The sequence below is a fragment of the Penaeus monodon genome, chromosome 1 (genome assembly GCF_015228065.2).
Source record: "Penaeus monodon isolate SGIC_2016 chromosome 1, NSTDA_Pmon_1, whole genome shotgun sequence".
Classification (NCBI taxonomy): Eukaryota; Metazoa; Arthropoda; class Malacostraca; order Decapoda; family Penaeidae; genus Penaeus; species Penaeus monodon.
The window spans coordinates 48,188,250-48,190,749 of NC_051386.1; the positions used below are offsets into that span (position 1 = coordinate 48,188,250).

Here is a 2,500-nt window from a genome sequence, read left to right on the forward strand (position 1 = left end):
GGTCCAGATCCCGCTGTGGAACATCCCCTAATAATATGACGATTAAGCGGCGACGTCTGTCTTTGAGGACCTCGTGGTGAGCCGATCGGAATTCGAAGCGACACCACTCTGATTTTATAAAATTTTCGGATAAAATTAGTATCGTGCGTTTGCTCGTTTCCACAGCGCTAAGGATGGTGTCCGTTATATAGGCACCGACAGGAAAGTCTCTATAATGCAGACACAGTTTGTACGCGGGGCTCCCGCGCTCCAGCTCGGGGGCGAGAATCTGCGTCACGAACACCTCGTCCTTCGAGCTGTAACTCACAAACGCGTCAAAAGCCTTGTCGGTGTCTCCCTCGTACTCGCTCCGGTAGAAGAGTCTGACGCCGTACTTGGCGTACACCCACACCCTCATGCGATTGCGGTTGCAGAAGACGATGAGGGTGATGGTGAGGAGCACGCGAAGGCCCCGAGCGTGATGGTGGGCAGGAACACGTAGTCCAAATAAGCCTCGTGTCGAATAGTGGTAGTCTCGGTCTCGTTGTTACATGAGGAGTGATTGTAGGTCGAGACCTGAGCCACGACTTCGCTCGACCCGTTGAGAGCGCAGTAGATTTTATCCGCGTCCCTGAGTTTCCTGCCGACGCCCTGGAGCCATGCCTGAATGTCCCTCAGGTTCTCACAATCGCAGGTCCAAGGGTTCTCGCTGAGGTGAAGGGAATGGAGATTATGGTTTTTAGTGAACATGTTCACAGGAAATGTTTTCAGGCGGTTATTGTCTAGCCTCAGTACCCTAAGCGAGGCGAGAGTCAGGAATGTTGTATTTTGTATGAAAAACAATTCATTATTATGTAAATACAATTCACGTAGAAGGGTAAGATGTTCAAACTCATAACCCTTAAGTTCCTTGATTGAATTACTATGAAGGTAGAGTGTTTCTAATAACTTCAGTCCGTTGAAGGTCCTGTTGTGTATGACTTCGACGCCGCTGTCATTCAGATAAAGAACTCGCATGTTCTTTCGCCCGATGAACGTGTGGCTGGAGAGGGATGAGAGTGCGTTGCCGTCCAGGTATACCTCGGAGGAGTCCATCGGGATCCTCTCCGGCACGGATCCGTAGCCCGCACGGGAGCAGTCGACGATGTTGGCTGCCCAGGAGTTGTCGTGGAAACAGGTGCAGTTGGCGGGGCACGTCATCTCGCAGTCGCAGGCGTCGAAGTCGCAGCATTTACAGCGGGTGAAACAGTGCGAGTCGTACTCACAGAGGAACTGCAGTTTCTTGGCATCCAGCAGAGGGATGGTGCCCTTGTTGTTCATCAGGCGACACTCGATGGAGTCGAGGTCGATCACCGTCAGGCGCTGGTGTGGCTGATCATAGCTGTTGATCGTCTGCAGCCACTCCATCGTGCAGTCGCACTCGAAAGGGTTCCCGCCCAGGTAGAACTCGGGCAGGTCACGAGAAGGATCCATTTGGGAAAGCCTGAGCGCTGTCTGATCGAGATTTCTGATCTTATTTGCATATAGATCCACTTTTGTAAGATTATTATTACTGAAGAAAGCGAAAGGCTGCACGCTTTCTATAAGATTGTTGTTCAGGAATATTATTTCAACACTATCAGGAAACGAACTTGCACTGATGTCTGATAACCTGTTAAAACTAGCGTCAATGATTTTTAAATGCGGCTCTCCTTCAATTTCATAATGATTACCAAGTTCATTAATGTTATTTGACCGCAGATCTAAATATTGTAAACCTCTTGGTATAAATGCATAATCAAACATTTCAAGATGATTTTTAGACAAATTAAGCCACTGAAGATTTGGCAGGTTTGAAAAAAGTCCTTTAACATTTGTCAAAATATTGTCATCTAATCTGATAGCTTCAATATGTCTGTTGTTATCAAAAGCTCCGTTCTCTACAGTGAAAATCCTGTTGCTTGACAGATCAAGCACTTGCAGAGACGGGAGGTTTGTAAACACACTTTTCGTGACGTTTTCTATGTCGTTTGCAGCAAGTCTTAGAACACTAAGGTGAGGAAGGTCTGGGAAGGACTTGTTGCTTATGACACTTACATGGTTGCCGCTCAGGTCGAGGATCCTGAGGGAGGCGAGGCTCTTCACCACTTTGGGAACATCCTGCAGGTGGTTGTGGCTCAGCTGGAGCTCCTGAAGCCCCGTGGAGTTGACAAGGGCCTCGCTGTCGATGCTAAACACTTCATTTCCGTCGAGTTTTAACACCTGCAGGCCAATTAGGCCGCCGAAAGTCTTGTCACTGATCACTTTGACGCGGTTGTCCGATAGCACGAGCGTGTGGAGTCGGAAGAGTCCACTGAAAGTGTTGTCAGAAATCGTCTCGATCATATTTTGTTGCAATTTCAAAACCTGCAAGTTTGTCAGATCGCGAAACGTCGCCGCGTCTAATCGCGTGATTTTGTTGTTTGACATATCTAAACTAGCGAGTCTGAGCAGATCCGTGAACGTTTCGGAATTCACCCATGTATTAGTTAGCTGGTTATCA

General features: G+C 48.1%; 1 protein-coding gene across 1 annotated transcript in view; it reads right to left on the minus strand.

Annotated features, from left to right (window-relative positions):
* Window positions 1-2,500, minus strand: part of LOC119573285 (toll-like receptor Tollo) — a 5,594-nt gene that overhangs the window by 1,882 nt on the left and 1,212 nt on the right. Inside the window, 2 exon segments of the mRNA XM_037920447.1 lie at window positions 1-444; window positions 447-2,500. The exon segment at window positions 1-444 is cut by the window's left edge and continues 1,882 nt beyond it; the exon segment at window positions 447-2,500 is cut by the window's right edge and continues 1,212 nt beyond it. Coding sequence (XP_037776375.1) covers window positions 1-444; window positions 447-2,500 — 2,498 coding nt within the window.